The 20,131-nt window shown below is 38.1% G+C and overlaps 1 protein-coding gene across 6 annotated transcripts in view; it reads right to left on the minus strand.

Moving 5' to 3' along the window:
- Positions 1-277: 277 nt before the first annotated feature.
- The window catches only part of CENPC (centromere protein C), a 28,259-nt gene continuing 8,405 nt past the window's right edge, over positions 278-20,131 (minus strand). For 3 of the 6 annotated variants that reach the window (XM_032685344.1, XM_032685340.1, XM_032685345.1), the window contains 10 exons: positions 19,694-19,732; positions 19,026-19,097; positions 18,406-18,479; positions 17,401-17,469; positions 16,195-16,299; positions 15,315-15,413; positions 12,602-12,700; positions 12,156-12,310; positions 11,617-11,707; positions 6,253-10,149 (listed from right to left, as the gene is read on the minus strand). In XM_032685344.1, coding sequence (XP_032541235.1) covers positions 10,076-10,149; positions 11,617-11,707; positions 12,156-12,310; positions 12,602-12,700; positions 15,315-15,413; positions 16,195-16,299; positions 17,401-17,469; positions 18,406-18,479; positions 19,026-19,097; positions 19,694-19,732 — 877 coding nt within the window. In that variant the 3' untranslated portion in view covers positions 6,253-10,075. Of the gene's footprint in view, positions 509-6,252; positions 10,150-11,616; positions 11,708-12,155; positions 12,311-12,601; positions 12,701-15,314; positions 15,414-16,194; positions 16,300-17,400; positions 17,470-18,405; positions 18,480-19,025; positions 19,098-19,693; positions 19,733-20,131 lie in introns of those variants that run through there. The other 3 variants (XM_032685341.1, XM_032685342.1, XM_032685343.1) reach the window with 3 other exon arrangements.

Raw genomic sequence — 20,131 nt, forward strand, 5'->3', positions numbered from 1 at the left:
TGGCCTTAAAGGTCTTTTCCAATCTTAATGATTCTATGATTCTTTCCAATGGAAACTATTTTACTTTCCAATCCCTTTTGAAAGTTTAAACAACTCCAAAGAAACAGCTGAAAAATTTCAGTTGGTGGCATCTTTGAAGCCACTCAAGATAACTTACATTATCTATAAATATTTACAAGCCAAACTCATATAACTACCTGCATTTTCAAAACCACATGGAAAGCTAGAAAATCAATTCTAAAGTTATTTAAAATCAAAGAGATCAAAACTGATTTGCATTACTTAATATTTATTGATACAAAGGAAAAAATAATTTGCAACAAGCTATGTATTTATTATTTACACAGAAGAAAGATCTTTAAGATCAATGAAACAACCTGCCCCTAAAACTGGAGTGTCAGATGAAAACCTTCAGTGTTCTTTAGAATTCCTTTGCATTAGATGATCTTCAATTTGCAGGTAAGGTTATGAGGAAGAGGTATCCAACAATGTATTTCTTGCTTTTGGTCTAAATTACAAAAAGAACAGAAATTCGTTCAAATTAACACAGTTTAAAATAGGCCTATCTGTGCCACAATATTGGGGAATTACCAGACAATAAAGTGGAACAACAGCAAATTGTACTCACAGCAGCAAGGACATCAGAGCATTCACCTACTCCGGTGCCAAATCAATAAAAATATTAGTATAATTTCAATTATGCTCAAAAGAGCACATTAACCTAATTTAATTTAACTAACAGTGGTCTCTGACAAATGTGTTCATCTGTGCAAAATTTGAAGCTGTCAAAATCACACCTGGTTGTGGCACTGATAGTTGCTCTGCATGTATTTTCTTATGCTATTTCTAATTTGAAAAGCTGTATTCTGTGAAGGACTTAGAGGCCTCAGTATTCAGCATGTGAGTTTCATGTTATTTTTATAGAAATCCTGTGTGTATTTTAATTCATTTAAACTCAAGTTTACACAAACGGTCCCCAATCTCTGGTCCACAGCCCCAAAGGTCGTGCAAAACTGCCTACAGTAGGGAAAATATCCAAGAATTAAAACAGTTGCTCAGAGAATAACGTCTGATGCAACTCACCACACCAAGTCACAGCTGAGGACTGCTACTCCACATGTAGAGTTATATGGGAAAAGCAGCCACTTGATAGCCTGGACTGCACAAGATGCCAAATTTCAAGCTGGTTTAAAGCCTGCACAGAATAAAGACTGCTGTTAAGAATTTTAAGTGGAAATAACACTGTCAAAATACGTTTTTGTACAATGTTACGTGCAGAAGATTGTTAGCTAATTCACCCAAACTGAGCAGTGGCCTTCTCATCAAACCCAGGTATGTGTCTGCCTTAGAGGGACTCCTCAGGGCAAAGACCAGAAAGGGGAAGTCAAAGCTGACAGCTGCAGCACAACTCAGCATGTATGTTTTGTCCTTTACTGTGAAGAAACGGATAGCAGTGGCCATTCACCAGCAGCCAAGCGCTCTGGCACACCCCACACTCCAGTTGCCACATGGATGGCCTGCTGTGTGACATGGAAAAGGCTGCTTTCCAGTTGGGATGTACAGCATCAGGGTCTTCCCAACACAAGCATGAACTATACTTCTAGAAGAGCGGCTTCCACAGCATGGGAGTCTCCGACTTCACAGGATGGCTGAGATTGGAGAGAACCTCTGGAAGGCATTTGGTCCAACACTTTGCTCAAGCAGGACCACCTGTATCCAGTTGCACTGGATACAGGTAAGCTCTCTTTCACCACATATGAGCTTCTGTCTCCTGATCCCTTCTGTACCTTTTGACCTCTCCACAGCTACCACAACAATGAGGATGCCAAGTGTGTACACAAATACTCTAACATGCTTTAGAAATACACACTTCCACCCATGGCACTGAGTAGGACAGAACAGAGATAAAAGGTTCTGAACTATGTAGACAGAGCAGTTCCACATGGAAGGATATATCAAATGAGCTTGGCAGGTCTCAGCTCCATCTCCAAGAGAAGTGTATGAAGCTGATCCTGAGGGACCACCCAAGCTTTACAGCTCATTCAGTCTAGACTCCCTCTTAGACACCGCACAAACATCAAAGCCCAGGAAGATTACTTTGTCCTGGCATTTACCAGAATAGTCAAGCAGCAACAGGGTGTGAGAGGGCACTTACATCCACACCCACATCTGCAGCAGTGGGCATGTGCTGCCACGCTAGACCTCTGTGCCAAAACCAGCTGGTACCAAATGGCATTCCCACTGGCAAGAGGAATGAAGATGTAAGAGCAGGTGAATGCCTGGACTAGCCTGCCAATACAAAATCAGGGTATGGCATGGTGCCTAAGTGATGGCAGAGCCATGGCAAGATTGTGCCAAGGCAAAGGAAGTCACCAGCATGCTGAATTAGTGCTACAAGAGGAGCAAAAAGCACACTGTTACGAGGTTCTGGGACAAGTCTGGCCACGGGGAGCAGTGCTGGGATGGATTCTTTCAGCACTACAGAGTCAGTCTGAACAGATGGATGAGATTCAAGGGCAACCATGCAGGCCTGAAGCAGTCTCAGTTCTGTTTCTGCAGCCAGGAAAACAGCAGATGATGACAACAGCAAACACCTTGCCAGTGACATCCTAAGATGACCTTCTTGGGATTAAAACTACACAAAAGCCTTACAAAGAATGGAGGCCAAAGAAAGCTTTGCATCACTTCTCTAAGAGTGAAAACTGGGAGCTTTGCCAGGCCCTGTACAAAACTTGTAGGAGAGGTAGCAAAGGAACCTTCAGGTACAAGAACACCTCTGAAATAATTCAAATACCTGGAACTGAGTTAAAAAATTTATTCAATCCCTGCAAGCAGCAAAAAGACAAAAAAGAAACCTTTGGTAAGGGAAATGCGTCCAAATAGGGCAAGAAATTAGTTTAGGCAGCAAGACAAAAAATGAAGGAGCAGATTGAAACTTGATACAGCAGCTGAGCTGAAACAGTGGCAGGTGAATGCCTCATTCCACAGCCTGTTTCAAGGAGAAGGAAGAAGAAAAAAGGAGACAAAAATACACCTTGGGCAGATACTTCAAGTACACAACTGCCAACTTTTATAGAAGGATACAGTGCATCACAGCGGCAGCATGTACACATGGAATTTCATGAAGAAAAGGAAATTACTATCAACATTTTTATTAATATTTGAGGATACAACCCTTCATTGTAATTTCTGAAATAATTCAAGTTCCAGATAAGTGCCCAAAAAAAAAAGGGTGGACATTTAAGCAAATTTTTAGCCCATGCTAAGTCAAATTAATTAAGAGAAGTGTTGTACTACATTAGCATCACAGTTCAATGGAAATGATCAAGGAGGGACACAGGAGGTCTGGGGCATGTACCTCATTTGCAGCCCTCAGCATCTCACCACAGATTAGCTTTGCAAGCTTAAGCAGTCCTTCAGAAGAGAATCTAAACTATTTTCAGTAAAAGCAGTTCTCCTGTTACAGGTCCCTCCTCCTTTTTCCAATCAAAAACTGCAGGTATGTCATGCAGCATCGGGTGCAGGACTGTGGTAGGTTGACCCTGGCTGGATGCCAGGTGCCCACCAAAGCTGCTCAGATGGATGGGGGGGGGGAGAAAACATAACAAAAGTCTCCTGGGTTGAGATGAGGACAGGGAGAGATCACTCACTCAGTTACAGTCACAGGATACAGGGGAATCTCAAGCTCCAGCGCCGAGAGCACCTCCTCCCTCTCCTTCTGCACTGACCTGGGTGTCTGCAGGGCTGTTTCTCTCACATATTCTCACTCCTCTCTTCTCTGCCCATAATTACTTCTGCACAGTAGCTTTTTTTCCTTCTTAAATGATATCACAGAGGCGCTACCACCCTCTCTGACTGCCTGGGCCTTGGCCAGTGGCAGGTCCACACTGGGGACAGTTGGCATTGTCTCTGTTGGACATGAAGGAAGTTTCTGGCAGTTTCTCACAGAAGCTCCCCAGTAGCACCTCCACCCGCCTCCAAACTACCTGGCCATGCAAACTCAATACAAGGGATGTACGCAACAGAAAAAAGTAATTGACAAAGTAATGATTTCTGTGAACTTCAGTGGGGTGAGCAAACGAACAAAATGAAGGTATTCTAAATTCTGATAGTTCACTCAATGTAATTTTTTTGAAAATTGTGTTTGAAAAGTTATCCACAATGTTAACGTGGACTCATTATGCCACAAAATGAAAAGGCAAATAAAGAAAACATTTGAAGTAAGTTTATCTTTAAAACACAGCGGGGGTTTTTCATTACCTAAAATACTGTTCAAGTATGGGAGCAGTGTTCTAATTTGTTCCTGCAGCGACCTCTCTACTTTACCTCTGAGTTACCTTAAGAGTCCACAGTAAAGCTTAGTTGCTCATCAGGCAAATGTCTCCTTCTACTAATAAGAAAAATCAGCCATAATAAAAGGCAGACAGCATTTGCTGGATGCAAAAATTTCTCTGCAATTATCACTTAATTGTCCTTCATGGGCCAGTACTGGGAGTCTCATACTTTCCCCTTAAGGTTGCTCCCTTCTTCAGCACTTTTCTTAACTGTCTACTTAATTAGTCTTCCTTCCTGGGCTTAATTGTAAATTTGTTTTGATTAATTAGCCTCTGAGCTGACTTGGCACTAACTGAAATATAGGAGAACTACTCAGTTTCTTCAGTGTATAGGCTACTGCATCCCAGGGGAGCTCTGTCTTCGTCAGCAATAAAATTCCAAGTTCAGATTGTGTTTGAAAAAAACTTTTTCATAATTAACTTTCATTTCTTGGAATTACTCCCACTGTACTACAACACAAAAATGTTGCTAATGTAAAGAAAGGATAAACTTCAGTAAATTCAGGCATCTTTTTCAGTGGATTGTACATCATGTTCATTAGCTGGATGCTGTCATTTTAGAGAAGATGACATAATGATCTTAAACCACACTAATCATATCACTATTAGAATCGCAAACCAAGAGGGTAGGTTACCAGTACAGACAGCTGTGTCCTCATGGCACCAACACCAGAAACCCTTACCTATAGCCATCTCTTTCCAAAGTTATTGAGTTTCATTGAAAACCCTTTGCATAACCTAGTCTGCAAGACCTTTGGACACTAATACAGCTCTTCATTATGTTTACACCTCTGATATCACTCCTTTCCTCTTCTTCTTTATGGTATGTTGATTCCAGTTGATACCCACACAGCATTATCATGCATCTGCCATCTTGATCAGTTCTCATTTCAGTTACTGTTACTGAAAACTCAGGAAAAGGCAACTTTAAACACCAGGACAATGAAAAAATTTAATAAGATAAATGAAATAACATGTGTTAACAGCTACTGCATCCACTTAGCAACTTCCTAAATACTAGTCAAGAGTACTGGAATTCTTCAGTTTTCAAATTTAAAAGTCCTTAGCTATCAAGGTGCAAAGAGAAGTTAAAAGTCTTATTCTGGACATTAATATTTTTTCCTGTGAATACTTTCAGACTTGTATCTCAACTGAACAGTCAGACTGACAAAGTAAACACTTTGCTTCTTCCAGCTCCTTGTTTCAATCATTGTTCCTCTTGTGCTCCATACAAGGGACAACTGCAGAAGAAGTGCAAAGTACATGTGGTTTTACAACCTTTGTGTGCACCTTTACTTGGGCACAGAAGTTTAACTGAAGCAAATCAGAACAGAAGCTTTGTGGGTGGGCTTCAGGACACAGGGCAGCTCCGGAGGCACACCCTTTAATGTATTCCTTCCCTAATAATCTGCAGCTGACTGTTTTGACTGATGATCATCCACTGCTTTCATTGTAGAATTGACCCATAGGAATCACTTTGGTTGTCAAATCCTAAATGAAGCTTGTCCATGCAATCTGAGAAAAGTTTGGCTTTGAGATCTCTTCTGACTGCATTTGTGAACATCCACGAAGTGACAGGATATTCTGTAAAGGAAACGTACCAGCTTGGAAAGATTAAGATATTCAATTACAACAGCTGTCAATACCATTAAAGAGGCATGGTCCACGCTTTTCAGTTAGATGTATTATCTGCAATCAATCACCACTTAAAGTAAATCCTGTATTACAAAAGACATCGTGCAGAGTCTATACATCAGTAAAAATGTAAGAAATATTCCTTCGCGCTGAAATGCCTTTTCAGCTGTTATGAAATGAGGAAATAGCTCTTTAGGTTTATTGTATTCTCCAAATGTTAATTTAAAATCATCTGCAGATAATCAATTTAGCTGTGCACTTGAAAAACAGAAGAAGCTGTATATGTGCCTCAACAGTTTGTTTTATTGGTCCTGTTTATTTTTTTTCTGTAATTACTCAGCTCACAATCTCCTATTTTATGTTTACAGAGTTGTACAAACATGGATGTGCATACATATCTGACAGTTCTGCAATCATTCTTCTGCTGCTTTAAGATGCAAAAAGCTTTGTTTAGTAAAACAGGAACAGCTTTCTAACCAAACAGAACTACAAAAAGACAGATCTGCAAAAGAACCTACTAACCTGTAATTTTTTAAAAGGGAGCCAAAGCCTTCAAAACTCTGATGTTTTATTGTGGTGGGACTTCTCAGTTAATCATCTTAAAACAAGTCTCTGGATGTTACCACAGTACCTACTACAGAACACATGTACCTACTAACACGAAGCTGAAATATGTGACTTGGCTTTTGTTTCCAGCTCTCTCAATTACTGTTGACAGAAAGTAATGAATTAATATACTAAGACAGGGATATCCTCCAGGATATCACTATGTATCCTCCAGGAACAGTATGTATATCTCACAGTCAACAGAAAAGGCCATGTCTCCTACACAGCAATGCTCCCAACTTCATTCCACCACAGGTAACACTGGCTAACCAATGTCAACCTAGCTCAACAAAAACCTGGCTAAACCAGGTGAGATTACTCAGCAGAGTAGAAAATATACTTGTGAAAAGAATCACACATAAGCAGGAAGAAGAATGCGAACTTCTCACATTTTGGAAAAGGCTTTTTTATTTGCAGTATCCAATTTGGCCTGATGTACACAAAAATGGAGCCAAAACAAGACCAGGCAGAGGTGAAACATCAGCTGCTGCTTCTGACTAGCAACTGATTACTTACTGACACGCTGCAGAGCTCAGCAGCCATAGAAGTCCTGGAACTCTGAAGATCCTCTTGCACCTCTCCACACTACATTCAGGCTAATGACACAGAAGCAAATTTCAAACAAGTGTCCAGTTGAAGAAAAAAAATTAAAATGTAATCCAGGCCAACAGCAAACAACCTAGCTCAACTCAACAACTCCTGCAGTGCATTAATGATTTAAAAAACAATTTTGAGAAAGTGGCTGCAACTAGTACAACACCCATGCTAACAGAATGAACCTAGCAACATTTAGTACCAAGTCCTACTGTTAATGGCAACTGATTTACATCTCCTTGCAACAGAATTCAACTGAATTTATCTCCACCTGTAACACACTTCTTCCTCTCTTTCAAAAATCAGACCCTGATGGAACACAGAGGCCAGCAAAGGACAAACAACTGTGCTTGAAGCCCCATCTACTGACAAACAGTAGAAGTGTTGCTAAGCTACAGCAATATTCCAGAGAACATCCCTTGGCACAACTGGTATTGCTTCTTAAAAAAAGAAGTAAAACACAAACATTTTGAGATGTGATCCAACTACAAAATGTTCTCTTGGAATCACACAGGACACCTCTCCCAAGAAACCAACTAGCCAGAAAGCAACAAACCCACACAGACTAAAAAACGATATACTTTACCAAATCCACCCTATTCTGTTGACACTCCTAGACTTAGAATCAGGAAAACACAAACAGGCATGCTGACCTCAAACCTGCATTTGAACACCTGCACTTTCCAGCCTGTGTCAGGAAAAGATCTGCACGTTACTTCTGCCTAAGGAAGCATCCTGAAGGACATATTTCTCACCACTTACTCTTGACCCAAAAGAAAATCAACTCAAAACCTTGCTGCAGAGTGCCAGTACAGTGCAGTGGGGGAAGACACATCACTACCTGATATGAGAAGGATAATGTATCACTTCTCATCTGAGTCCACGAAATGAAAACACATCACTGGCAAGCAACAGTCTGCTGAGTTCTGTCACAACATCATCCATGCTTTCCTTTAGGGCCATGAGCTCCCTAGTCCATACACTTTCACTAAACCCTTAACAAAGTATCCATCTGCTGCTCAATCTGCAGACAGGTAACACTGAAGAAAATTTGCAGAGTATTTTCATTCTAAATTCCCTGGCCTTTAACACAACTGCAAAGTTTTCTTGTTCTGACTTTCAACTGGAAACAATGAGCTGCTGGGATCAGAGACCATCACATCCATGGCCTGACTACGGGGACACGTGCTTGGGTTAGAAGCAGAGACTTGGGTTTCATGCTGGCCCTCTACTCATTTTCCAAGCGGCAAAGTTCCAGACCTCTGCAGGTCTGAGGAGTTGAAAGACTTAAAAACTAAACATTTTAGTGGGTGGGATCCCTTAAAGCAGTGGAGACAGCATATATGCCCATCTGGTAGCTGGTATGGCTCCATCACAGAAAGGACAGTATTTGAATCTTTCTGATCTCAAAGAGACCATTTCAAGTGCAAAATTCAAAAAAGCTGTCAACATCAAACTCATATTTAGTAACTGACTTTTTTTTTTTATTTTAACTCAAACTGCTTACAAAAGTTGAAGCTGGGAAAAAAGTTCCTTCTGTGTAGTCTGAACTCTGACACAAATAGTTCGTATCAAGACAGAGGCAGAACTAAATGGCAAAAGGCATGTTCCTATTTCATCTTCCCAGTTACATGTGACCCAGCCACGAATGCAAAGATATCACATAACCCCTACCAAGTATTTCCACTGTCAGTATGCACTAGCTATAGGAACTACTACTTGAAAGAGAATCACAAAAAGTATTATCTCAGGCTCCCCAGTCTAAAGGATCTTTCACAGAAGCATGGCAGTCTTGGTGTCCAAGCTCTTTCACAGACACACAAAGTTAGCTGGCAGCTGAAAGCCAATTCATTTTTCCTACTTTAATGTATACTCTAGATTTAGCATAAAGATCATGGCCAAAATCGTTTATGAGGTCAATACTCAATCCTCAAGTCCTTAAAAGTTCTCTATTCCAATTCAATTTTCCTTATCTCCTTCTCTTTGAGGATAGCAGTGACCAGAGAGAGAAACGACCCTATCAGAATAGCTGTAGTTTATCTTCAGTCAGAAGGAACCTTGAAGAGCTTGGAAGACAAATGCTATGTATACCATCTGCTGTCTAGACTTGGCTTCTGGAGTATACAGTATAATTACAGCTTTCCCAAAGGTCCTTATTACTACCCCGAACACAGCAAGGAAATCAAAAGGAGCTATTAAAGTAATACATTTGGCAATGACCTATCACTGTTACACAAAATAAAGCTATCAACAATGTTCAGAGCTAATCAGGCCACAGCTTCCATACAAAAGACACAACTGATAAGCTCCTACTTAAAAGCTCCTGCTTTACTATTGGAACCAGAGGCACTAATCATACAGCTGCCAGACAAGGAACAAATGCCTGTCATTAGCATATTTAGAAGGCGGCTGGACCCCAGCACACAAACATTTCAGCAGCCCATCTCCCAGACAACAATTACTGGAATGCAAACAGCAGGTTCATCATTTAAATAGAGATTATTCTAAGCAGTTTGTACCACGCAGTTAAGACTATCTATCAGATGTTAGCTGAAGATGTCAACATTTTTTCAAGTGCTAAGCATCTTTAGGGAGATTAAGCATATTGATACAATTTGGAACAATAAATATACCCACAGATTTTATACTTGTATCTTTCTGTCACTGGATGGCACAAGAACAGTAATTGATGCAAAGTGAGGCCCTTCAGTATCTCATTTTAGTTTGAAAGCAAACTACTAAGGTTCTTTTGGTTTTGTTCCCAACTCTTATGTTGACTTCACCTGCTCTGTTTTAATCTGTAATGTTAAGGTGGGCACACTCAAACATTTTTTGTATGTAAAAAGAACTCCAGAACATACAAAAGCTTGACAAGTGTTTCAGCAAACTTCTCTGCAGAAGGTTCTTCACCTGACTTTGAGTTGCGTGAAGAGAAGAATACTTTCTTCGTTCAGAAGATTACGTATGTTATAGCCATTTCCTACAAATAAAAAGAGTAAGTTTTCTTTAGGAGCCACTAGCAATTTTTCAAGTTCTGTCCTATCTTCAGCCAAGTGTATTTTTATTTCATATATTTTAGCAGAAGAAAAATTAGCTCCTAATCTAGGATGCCACTATTACAGACAGGTCATTGCATTTCAAAGAAATGACAGGGAATACAGCCAGTGTCACCTATTTTAACCTGTGGTAAGAATAAAGTGCATCTTTGCTTAGAAAATTTTTACTGAAAAGAATGTAACAGGCCTGAGGTCTCAGCTCTCAGAACTCACAATAAAACTTTAAGGTGACTGAGTTTAATTTATTCCTACAGAAACGATCAATAAAATCTGCATAATAAACTATCAATAAAATGAAAACTTACCTGCAGATCTTCACTTGAGATTTGCTCATTAACATGACCACAAAATAGAATCATCTAATAGGTTTTGTGAATGAGCAACATCCTAACATTCATATAGAGCCACACAATGACTTACAGAGATCACCTGCCACAAACACTGCATTGCCCATCCAGCCATACTAAGACCAGCCAGGAAGAAGCAGGAAGGAATGGGAGATGAACTATATATCCTTATGGTCCTATGAAACTTCCAGCATTTTATATAATCCAATTTCCCAAAAAGCAAAAAAATGCCTCTGCAGATGCCCTAAACTTTTAAGAATAAACACACAAAAAAAAAAAAGCTTTAAAGCATCGAGCATTAATTGAACAATGATTGCTCAACCAGGACATCGTGCTGAAAAGTTAACAGAAAAAAAGGGCTAACTTGTCATTTTCTAAGACAGCCCCTTCACAAGAAAGCTATACAAAAGCTTTCTACACCTTCATGAACAGTCTGCTTTACAAGTACTACAAAATCTTCTGATTAGAATCTTAAATCACTGACGGACAGCTTCCCATTTGGAATTCATGTTACTTTTACATTAGAAGGACAAAATCAGGTCTTTAAATGCTCAACAACTCATACAAAGTTACGACCCATTCAACAAGATATTCTGCACCTTCCATATATCAAGTACAAAGTACAAAATATGGAGAACTGACCCAAATGGATTTTCATAATTTTACATAGAAGAAAACAGCAAGCAGATGATGACCAAAACAATTATATTAGCTACCACTACATTAAGCTGTCTGTGATGTTTCCCCAACATTAAAGCAAGTGACAGAACCAGAATACCAAGAGAAATTTACTCTTAGAACTTGGTAGCGTCATCAAAACTCTGAGGCCAACTCACACGAACAAGCAGTATGTGAGTCACTGCATTCAACAATTAGACAATCGACCCATGTCCAGCGTTGTGTCACATTCCGTTCTCCACAACCCTATACCTTCCCACTTTCTATTCTGTCTCTCTTTCAGTCATTAAGTTTGGTTTTGATTCCTAGCACGCTAATTCAGTTTCAACCACCTCCAACAAATTGGTTTTAGACACATGTACTCACCTGGAGGAACATAGAAGGAGTCTCCTGTAGTCAGATAATATGATGTCTTATGTAACGTAACAATAATTTTGCCACGGATAATATGGAAAGCCTTAATGAAAGCCAAAGGATTCTAAGATTAGCAATGCTTCCTTTGCAAACATTTAAGAAAGTTATCCCAGAAAACATTTGCACACATGTTGTTACAAAGATAAAAAACAAAATAAGCTGACAGAACTGCAATCCCTTTTTTTCCCCCCACACTGCTGAAAAATAAGACGCACAACTCAAAAGGGGGATGGGGTCATCTTATTTATTTGATACTTCTGTCTTGCCTGCAAGATCTAGACAGTAAGTGCACATAGACATACAGATTTAGTATGACACAGAGGGCAATGTGCATGTAAAGTATCTCTAGCAAATGATTCATTAACATTTATGCGCATTAAGGGAGGGAAAACTCCTGAAAAACCCGTCAGCTTCATACGTTACTTCCAACCACACTAAGATCTCCTGTTTACACAGTCAGTTTTATAAAAATAAGAAAAAAGCACACTTACTATTGTATCCATGTGGACAAACTGGTGTCCCTTTTCCTTAAGTGGTTTCAAAATCAATTTACCAGTTGCAAAAACAGATGTATTCAGATTTTTGTATATTTCTACCGCTTCGTCTTTGAAGGAGCAAGCGTGACTGCTTTCAGTGTTAACACATTCTACAAAAAAGTCCAGGAGATTAGCATTAATGCTATCATATAATTAGTCTTGCTACTTGCTCAATGCATTACATATTGTTTCAGTGCAACACCTTCAAAAGCTATACTCAATATTTAGCTGAAAAAATCAAGACACTTTTTGTTTTCCTCAGAACTTTCTCCAGAAGAGCAATGAATATTTCAATAGTTCACCTTTTTATGCTCAATGTGGCATGAACAATTTTTTTTCTTATCAGTCTAAACACAGCTTATATAATTCACAAAGTCCCTTGGGCACATCCTTCAACTCACCTAGAACTACCTCCTCATTTGTTTCCGGGTCCAGTACAATGGTTGGCTTAGAAGTATCGGCTAGGTTGTGATCCAAACTTGCAGGTATCTCTCTTCTATCTGAGGAAACAAAGAAACCAAAACAAAACCAGAAAAATTATCACTATGCATTTTAAAAACTTATTTAACTACAACTTTTCCACAGTTCTAATGTCACATGTTAAGTACTTAAACTTGTTTTAATAAGTGAATTAAACAGACTGAATACACTTCATTTAAATAAAAGGAAACCATCCGTAACAATTCCTTGAAAATGTAATTTTCATTGAAATAATTTCTCTGTGTAATAGATGAAGGTTCTCTAAATCCTAAGAAATTTCCCAGGGGAATGCCAACTATTTATCCTGTGCTATTAACAACAGTATTTATTCAAAAGTATCTGTATTTTCAGAGAAGTGCTTTTCTAGCAACAGATGCTGAGAGGATATGAAATACAGGATGAAGTATGAAGACCAGTTTTTTTTGCTTTTACCTATTGCTGATAAAGGAGACTTAAGAGATAAAGCATTCTAAAGACTAAGCACATGTCCAATTTTCCTTTTCTCAAGAAATACCATTACAGGAATCTCACTGTATGTTGTAAATCTGAGAACTATTTCTATAATAAAAAGGATATAATAAAAAGGATTTTTCCAGAGCAGGAAATATCCTAAGAATTGATAATAACTCTACACTTTTCAAACAGAAAATAGATACTGGAATATGTTCACAACAGAATATCCCAAAGCTCTCTTGCAGAATTCTCATAAGCAGACATTTTTAGCTCTACAGTGCACAGGAAATTTCTTTAAAAGCAACCAGAAGCAGCATGTTAAAGGCAAGCTGTTGCACTTTGTAGGCACTCATGGCTGCTTAAATACCCTTACACCAAGACAGTCAGAGGTAGGAAGAAAGTTGCTGTGTTTGAACAGCTCTGTTCCAACATAACCATCTCTGTATAAAGAGAAGCAGTATCAGGTGTAACTCTATAGCTATAACAACAGAATTTTTATTGTATCAATAAGATTTGAGAATTCGTGCTAGAAATTTTACTCAGCTGACAGTCCCTATATGCATCACTAAAACTGAAGGATGTGAGCAAAGGATCTCTGAGGATGGATGTCTGTTAGGGAGGAAATCGATCACTTCTGGAAGACAGTTCAAATGCACCCAAAGCAACCAACAGCTCTTGTAAGATACAACATAAACAGTCACTACCAGCTCAGGTTCACATGCACTGCAAATTATTTATATTACGATGTAAACTGTACTTGATTGATCTAGACCAGGATCCTGTCTCCCATCAGTGGCCAAAAGCAGGTACTCCTTCCATCCCCAAAAATGCCGTAACAGAGCAATGGCACTACCATGGAACAGTTCCCACCTCTAACCTGGAGCTCATACATATTTAGAGCTGTTAAGTCTCCTGTTAATGTATCTAGATCTCGTCTTGAATCTACACAAATATTTTTATCCACAGTATTATGGGGCAGGAAGCACATAGTGAGAATGGCCACCTTATTCTGCTAAAGAACTCAGCTCTCCATATCTTCCTGCCACATCTTCTAGTTCTTGGTTTAAAAACAAACATATAAAAAAAAGCCAATAAAACAATTTATTCCTATTTCCCTTCTCCACACCACTTGTGATTTTATAGGTCTTTCTCAGGCCGCCACAGAAATCTCCTGAGGGCTGAGGAGTCTTCGCTATGTAGTTGCTTCTGCACAGAAGTCCTTTCATGTTTTTGATGAGCTTTCCCTGAACCTTCTCTAGTCCTACCACTTTCTTCTTGAGTTAAGGGATAAAATTCACATGAAACACTCCAGAAAATCAGATATTTTTACCAACAGTGACCATTTTCTTCCTTATTTCTCTGATTATTATTTCAGCCCTGATTTGTTTTAGAACTGTGTTAGGACCATATGGCATTATCCATTCTTGTTAGTATTTGTTTTATTAGTTCTATACCTTCACAGAGAAATGTTTCAGTTTCAAACAAGAGTTCTAGACAGTCCCCACAAAGAAAGGCTCTTCAACATTGAAACATCTTCCAGATTGCACAGCAAAAATAATTTGGCATTTGAATTTTGACTCTCTTTTCTGAACACTACCTAAATATTTATTATCTTCTGGCCACAGAGGCTCTAGCTAAGTTTCCTCTTACTGTTTGTTTAAACACAGATTTATTGCCCACTTTGAACCATTTTATGCACTGTTCTTAAAGCTCCCTCTTCACCTACCACGTTGTGGTTTTGTATTTAACCTACAAAAGCGTGAGATTCTACTAACACCATATACTGCTTTTTTAGATGTGATATTACAGGTATCAGTAAAACGACCACAAGTTTTTATACCTTAACTGCGCACATTAGCATCATGATCTAAACACAAACAGAAGTACAGTTTATTTTTTTTTCTACCCCTGCTTTAAAGGCACAACACTACTTCTGGGTATGTTCTGTATTTCTTCCTTTCTTCTGCAAAGTTAACATTTTTACAACAAGAATATACAGCATTGCTACAGATAAAGTAAGAACAGGTTTTTCCACATCACGTTAATAGATTTTGTTATAAAATCATTTTCACCCACAGAGAGAATCAAGTGTTACAGGAGGAATATCTTACAGCAATAGAGTATTTGATTACAGATAACTTTGTTTTTAAGTATCAAAAGGAAAAAAGTCTGTGTTCATACTTGTTTTGTTGGCTTTCTGCTTGTGACGATCCTTCCTCTGTCTATTCTTACTGCGAGATTGTGTTTCTGGATGCACTAATCCACTAATCACAAGCCCTCCTGAAACAAAAGGAAGTTGAACAAAGTTCACTAACTCACAGTAACCTTAAAACACAACCAACAAGCATTTTAACAGAGAATATACTTTAGAAAGCCAGAACAAACCAAAAAGCTTTTCATTATTAAGTACTTTGGAGTGCAAGGCAACTTGAGATATTTTGAAAATAATATTTATCAAATTTCAGTCACAGAGCATTTCAGAAAGCCATGATATGAAAGCAATTTTTTAAGAAAAAATATCAATTTTAGGAACACAAAGAAATATTATTCTCAAGCAAATTAATTAATTAAGAAAAGACAAAATATTAGGCTGCATTGGTCAGAAAAAAATCCAAGAGAACAAGATATATTTGTTCACCTAGGGAATTTAACACTGAAACTGGATAAAATACTATAGTATCTGCTCTGGAAAACAATCCTCACACAAAGAGAAATGCTCCAATGAATGATCCAGCAGATTGTCTCTTTTTCCAGTATCATACACAATCTCTGATGTAATAAACCTACTAGTACAGAGAAACTGTTCTGTTATTCTCTAAACAGTGAAGGCAAAGTAACTTAACATACTCTCCTGATGCTATTTTCAGCTGACAAGGGAATATCAGGAATGAAAAGGACTACATGGAAAGGTGACTAAATAGCTAGTGACCATAAATAATCTTTAAAAAAAAAAAATACCCAACAGTAAGCATCTCAAAGTCCTCATGGTACAAGATCAACCCACAGATTTTTCTTTACTGCCCCATCAGAAGGAAGCAAATAGGTATTTTGGAACTAATACCTGAAGAGTTCATAGTATAGTCTATGCGCTCGCCTCTCCAATATTCCAGAGGTCTCAGCCGTATCCTTTTCGTTCGACGAACGTTAGGTGTGTTGGAAGGCATTACTAATTTGAAGGATGACATAATTCATATTAAACATGAAAGGAAAATTCAGAGATGGAAAATATTAAGTATCCTTTCCTGTTTTGCTGTATCACAAGGGGGGGTTCAGCACTTCCCAGCTGATATTTATATCACATTGCTATCGTGACAGGAAAACGGGATCCAAATATTGACAAAAGCCCTCTTTTGCATACATCACTATTTCACTCTCCTTTTTCTTAAACAATCACCACACTGACTTTACATTATACTTAGTTCTATGTATCTTAGTGAATCACTGAGACACGGACCTTAGGAGCTCAAGCACAAGGACAGAAAACATGCTACAACTGTGAAGACAAAGCTCTCGACAAAGACTAAGGACCTGCCTAAATCTCAGGGATTTCATTAGCAACAGTGAAAAGGCACTGCCTTAGTTATGGCAAGGGGAGAGTAAGAGACTGCATATGCAGCTCCTCCTCTTCCAGATTCACAAGTCCCATTTCTGAGGTCCAGAAGAATGGCACTTCTGCCAACAGAAACTCCACGTATTTCCAAGATTTCTCATATATTTATCTTCAGATGTACTTATTACATAGTCTCAACTTTCAAGTTGTCTAAGCTGCCATATATGAATACAGTAAGATATATTTTAGTATTTGTAAGGAAGAATAAAAGCCCCTTAAGAGCTAAGAGCAAATTAGTCAAGATATTTAAATGTTAAAAATGGTAAATATAAAAAACTTGATGAAATAGTTTTTGAAGGTAGACAACTAAAGTGTTGTGCATAAAATAATAATGAAGGCCATAAAAAAAACCCCAATATAAAACAGACAAGTTTGGGACTGCAATCGACTGCACACACATTGTTCCATCCTATCCAGACTCAGACCACCACAGAAGGCAGGTTATTTGCACCGTCAGTCATACTGCATAAAACTAATACAAACTTGTACTGTTCTCACTGAACTGTGGGTTTGTCTTGACTCAGTTGTTTAGGAATACATTCAGTGCAGGTAGCTCAGTGTGCAGCTGCATGCCAGTCTCCTTCAGCAAAGTTTACATCAAGTTGGAAATACATTTGTATTTACACACTTATATTATGATATTTTAAATAATCTTACCTATTTTATGCCTTGCTATGTTGTCTGACAACGGATCTCTTACTTTGTAATTCAAGTCATCAAAAGTCTCTGTAAACACATTCAAAAAACCACCACCATAGGCATTTACTATTCCTGACTTTTATTCAATATACCCACTAAAATAAAAGCAACCAAGGGTAATACAAGTCCCAACGATAGTGTTCCCTCTTAACACATTTTGCTATAAACATGTATGAAACCCAATGTAGATAAGCAGTATATGCAATCAGTAAGCTTGAAAATTACATGAAAACTATATATTCAAGTAAATATTCCTCAGACCTATCCCTCCTGATAAAACACACTTTGGCAAATTATGACAAAGTGTAAGGTCATTCAGCTTTATATCACTCAAACCTAGCTTTAGAATAAACTTCTTACAAGAACACACACAAAATTAGGTCTCTGAAGAAAGCACTGCATGAACTAGTAACATTCGCATATTCACTTTTGGCTCTAAAACACTAACAAAATGACTTTTTATCTCCAGGGATCATGTTCATTATGACAACATGTGCAACTCATGTTGTGAAACTTAAAATCCAAATCAAACAAATAAAACTTTAAAAAAAACCCAGACACCACAAACCAAACCAACCAAACAAAACACCCCAAACCAGAATATTCTTGGGTGAACAGGCCATCAGGCTGTACAGTTTGGTCCAGGGTGGCCTGAAGTGATTGCATTTAGTACCATCACACATCAAACTGAAACGGAGCCTGAAAAATGTGTTCAAAATATTCTGGAGCGATAACTTTATCCCAGTAGGCTTGATGCCAAACCCTGGAGGGCTTGTTCTTCCAAAGCTAACACAACAAAGCTGGCATAGTGTACCACCTACTTGGACAGAAATGTAACCACAGCAAATAAAATCCGCATTTGTTTTGGACAAGTTGAATATAACAGAAATTACTGAACCATCAGTTACAGTTTATAAGAAGCTTATACATAAAATGCAAGAAAATATCAACTTTAAACATTACCTGATGATGTATCATACTGTTCACAAGACTTAGTGCTGGAATCAAATTTATCACAATGTTCTAGAACAGGCCCACTGCAAAAGAATAAAAATAAACCTGCTGAAAGACGTTAAATATCAAAGGAACATTACAGCACTACCATATATATAAAATTTAAGGTTTTTTCAAATCATGTGGTCTGGGGTTTATTTTTCTTTTAAACATCTGTCTACAGTGATTAGACACTAAAGCAAATGACTGCTAGTTAGAAATCATAGGTCTGAAATTCATCAACTGCTCCTCTACTCAGTCACCAGGTAGAAAATTAGTGTTCACACCTCCTCTCTAAACAGGTTTCTTAAACTTCTTTTTTTCTCCCTTCCAGAATAAAGATACTTTCTTCTGTACATTACCTTTCAAACAATTTTCCATATACCATGACTATGGAACTGCTTTAAAGAAATGTTTTGCATACTATAAGGAATGGTCAGTAAAATAGTTTGTCTTTGTAATGAGTATTCTGTCATGAAATCTCCCCCACAACATGACAATTTATATGTGTGACTCCACCAGAGATTCTTTAGCAATCAAATCACTTCTAACAGGACCTCTCTTACAGCCTTAGCATCAGTACCCTTCACCTTCCTTCTTCCTCCATCTGTGGCTGTGCTTCACTGCTTTTACTGTGCCAATCAAGTTCACCTGTTATCCACCTAAACTCCAAAAGATGCATTTAAATTATCTAAATTAGCAAACCTACACTACAAATTCGTCCAAGAAAGTCTGCAGTAGTCTCCCTTATAATTAAAAATCCCAATTTTTTCTGCAGAATGACTGCTTAAGAATTCAATAAATTCACAGACTGTCACTCCTGTTTGCTTTGTCATTAAGTTCCCACCCCATGAAGGGGAAGATACATGCCTATCTACATGCAACAAGTTTGGATCATAGATACAGCTCTATACCCCACTTAACGGCAACTTTATTAGTACAGCTGCTATTAGTTCTAGGAGCACTGGTATTTCTGTTCCAAAATCACACACTAATGTGGAAGCAAGCCTCAAAGGAAAAAAATGCCCTAAGGCAAGAAACCTACTATGACCCCTTATTTGTGACAGGAAGAAAAATTTTACTAGTTTATTAACTGTATTAATGCAGTATTTAAAATCCTCAAGTGTGAATTACAATTTTTTTCTACTAGGTGCTTCATTAGTAGAGCACGGAATGGGGTAGTAGTACCAAACTCTTCTGTCTCAGTGGGGCAGAAGTGAGATTAAATTCAAGGTTTTCAGACAACTCAAGAAATTACCTTTCATAGTTCACAGCCTTCTCAGCCACAAAGGAATATCTAGAAGAGAAAAAATTATTCTTAGTACATTTTAGTGTTGAGTCAATTTTATTTAATGAAAGGAACCTGTAGGTCAATAATTTTATATCCTGAACAAAACCATAAAAAAAAATTAAAAAAAAATTAAAAACAATGCAAAGAAAAACTATTAAAAACTGGTTTTAGACTCCTTAAACTTCCGTCTTAAGATTGCCTATAACTAGAAAGTTACATCCACAAAAATATATACAATAGCTGAAGAATTAAGTGCTGTATTTTCCAAATTTCATTTAAAAATACAACAAACCTGACAGTGAAGTTACTCTGTGGTGGTAGGACTGTATTAAACTGGATCTACAACACAAGTCTCATGAGAACAGTTTAACCAGCACAAACTTCCTCATGTAAAAGACACCAGAT

This window comes from Chiroxiphia lanceolata, chromosome 4 (genome assembly GCF_009829145.1).
Source record: "Chiroxiphia lanceolata isolate bChiLan1 chromosome 4, bChiLan1.pri, whole genome shotgun sequence".
Classification (NCBI taxonomy): domain Eukaryota; kingdom Metazoa; phylum Chordata; class Aves; order Passeriformes; family Pipridae; genus Chiroxiphia; species Chiroxiphia lanceolata.